This window comes from Octopus bimaculoides, chromosome 15, assembly GCF_001194135.2.
Source record: "Octopus bimaculoides isolate UCB-OBI-ISO-001 chromosome 15, ASM119413v2, whole genome shotgun sequence".
Taxonomy (NCBI): domain Eukaryota; kingdom Metazoa; phylum Mollusca; class Cephalopoda; order Octopoda; family Octopodidae; genus Octopus; species Octopus bimaculoides.
This window is the reverse complement of record NC_068995.1, coordinates 38,245,080-38,246,861: the sequence shown is the minus strand read 5'-3', so window position 1 is coordinate 38,246,861 and position 1,782 is coordinate 38,245,080. Positions and strand designations below refer to the sequence as shown.

Sequence of the window (1,782 nt, the reverse complement as noted above, 5' to 3'; positions counted from 1 at the left end):
ATATATATATATATATATATTTATATATATATATTGGTTTCGAAGTTAGGTATAAGACCAGAAATTTCGGAGAGCGGAGTAAGTCGATTACATCGATCCCAGTGTTCAGCACAAATTTATTTTATCGACACTTCAAGATGACTGGTCAAGTCGACCTCGGCTCAGTTGGAACTCAGAACGTTAAGATGGACGAAATGCCAAACTTTCAGCAAGGCATAGAAAATTAAAGCCTGTTGCATAAATCAGTCAGACTAGGCAAGTTGCCCGTCGTCAGGTCAACAGTCGCTTTCATTATTTCTTCGGCTTTTCTTCGTTTTTCACAATACTCCGCCTTTCTTTTCGACAGATAAAGCAGGCAGTTGAGGTAGACACTAAAATCCATCTAGCTTTCTGACACACGTCTCGTACAGTACACTTTTTGGTAAGTACAGCTGAAAAAAGCACCATTCTCCTTGGTATTAAATAAACTAAACTCAATGTGAACTGCAAAATACCGATTGTGGATTTGTTTACATGTTGTTACTCTGCCATGTTGATCCATGGGTTAACTTTCGTGCTTCACGTTGGAGAATTTGTCGATGGCTAGTTTTGCCGCGCCAAAGTCCATTGCGATTACTTTCGTTAGTGATCTGCTACTACCTTCTCCCTTAATTCTATTTTCCGACGTTTTAGTCCAAGCTTTAAAATTATAAGTTCCATAGGTTCGCTTCTGATCAGATGGATTTTGGTATATATAAAGTTTTGTCCAAACCAAGTAATCATACGTATTAGTATTTTTATAAAAAACCTTGACCTAGCGATTGTAATATTTCTACCTGGTGCACGGCATCAGAGAACCCATTCATGGTAGGATTGTTGGTGTTTAAGATGGTGGTTTAAGAAGGTGGCAAGCTGGCGGAAACGTTAGCACGCCGGGCGAAATGCTTAGTGGTATTTCGCCTGCCGTTACGTTCTGAGTTCAAATTCCGCCGAGTCGACTTTGCCTTTCAACCTTTCGGGGTTGATAAATTAAGTACCAGTTACACGCTAGAGTCGATGTAATCGACTTAATACCTTTATCTGTCCTTGTTTGTCCCCTCTACGTTTGTGGGCAATAAAGAAATAAGATGGTGGTACTGGCAGCGGAGGTGGAAATTGTAGGTGTGTTTAGTCGTTAATTTAGACTTTTCTTCTTTACATACACATCTTTGTAGCCGTTGTTTTCATTCTGAATGTTGTTGGTATTGTTTCGATCCGCATTAGTAGGGGTTAGTGAGGATAGTGTTGATATTGCTTTCACTAATGTTTCAAATGTGTGGTTTTTGTTGGTGCTGTTGTTCTTGATCTTCAAATTGATGTTCATTTATTCTGTTTACAGGTAGCAGTGGAAAATGGTTATTGTGTTGCATGTTAGATAATTTAAATGTCTATTGCATTTGTGAAGTAATATTAGTTTTTTTTATAAACATATTTATATTCTCTATTAAAAAGTTTGGAAAAATTTAACCGAATTGAGAGTAAAACTTCTCTACGACGAACAGACTTTTAGGATGTTGGTTGGCATAATAACAACATGATAAAAAATGAAGCTAAAATCAATTTCTTCAAAACGACAAAATTGTATAACATCTGACCTTCAAAACAATGCCTTTCGTTTGCATTAATAATAATAATAATAATAATAATAATAATAATAATAATAATAATAATAATAATAATAATAATAATGATAATAATAATAATAATAATAATAATAATGATAATAATAATAACAATAATAATAATAATAATAATAATAATAAT

General features: G+C 34.4%; 1 protein-coding gene across 1 annotated transcript in view; it reads left to right on the top strand.

The window, feature by feature from the left end:
* The window catches only part of LOC106869988 (acetylcholine receptor subunit beta-type unc-29), a 23,043-nt gene extending 21,515 nt beyond the window's left edge, over nucleotides 1-1,528 (top strand). Inside the window, exon 3 of the mRNA XM_014915935.2 lies at nucleotides 1,471-1,528. Within this exon, the coding sequence (XP_014771421.2) occupies nucleotides 1,471-1,528 (58 nt within the window). The remainder of the gene's footprint in view (nucleotides 1-1,470) is intronic.
* Nucleotides 1,529-1,782: the final 254 nt, after the last annotated feature.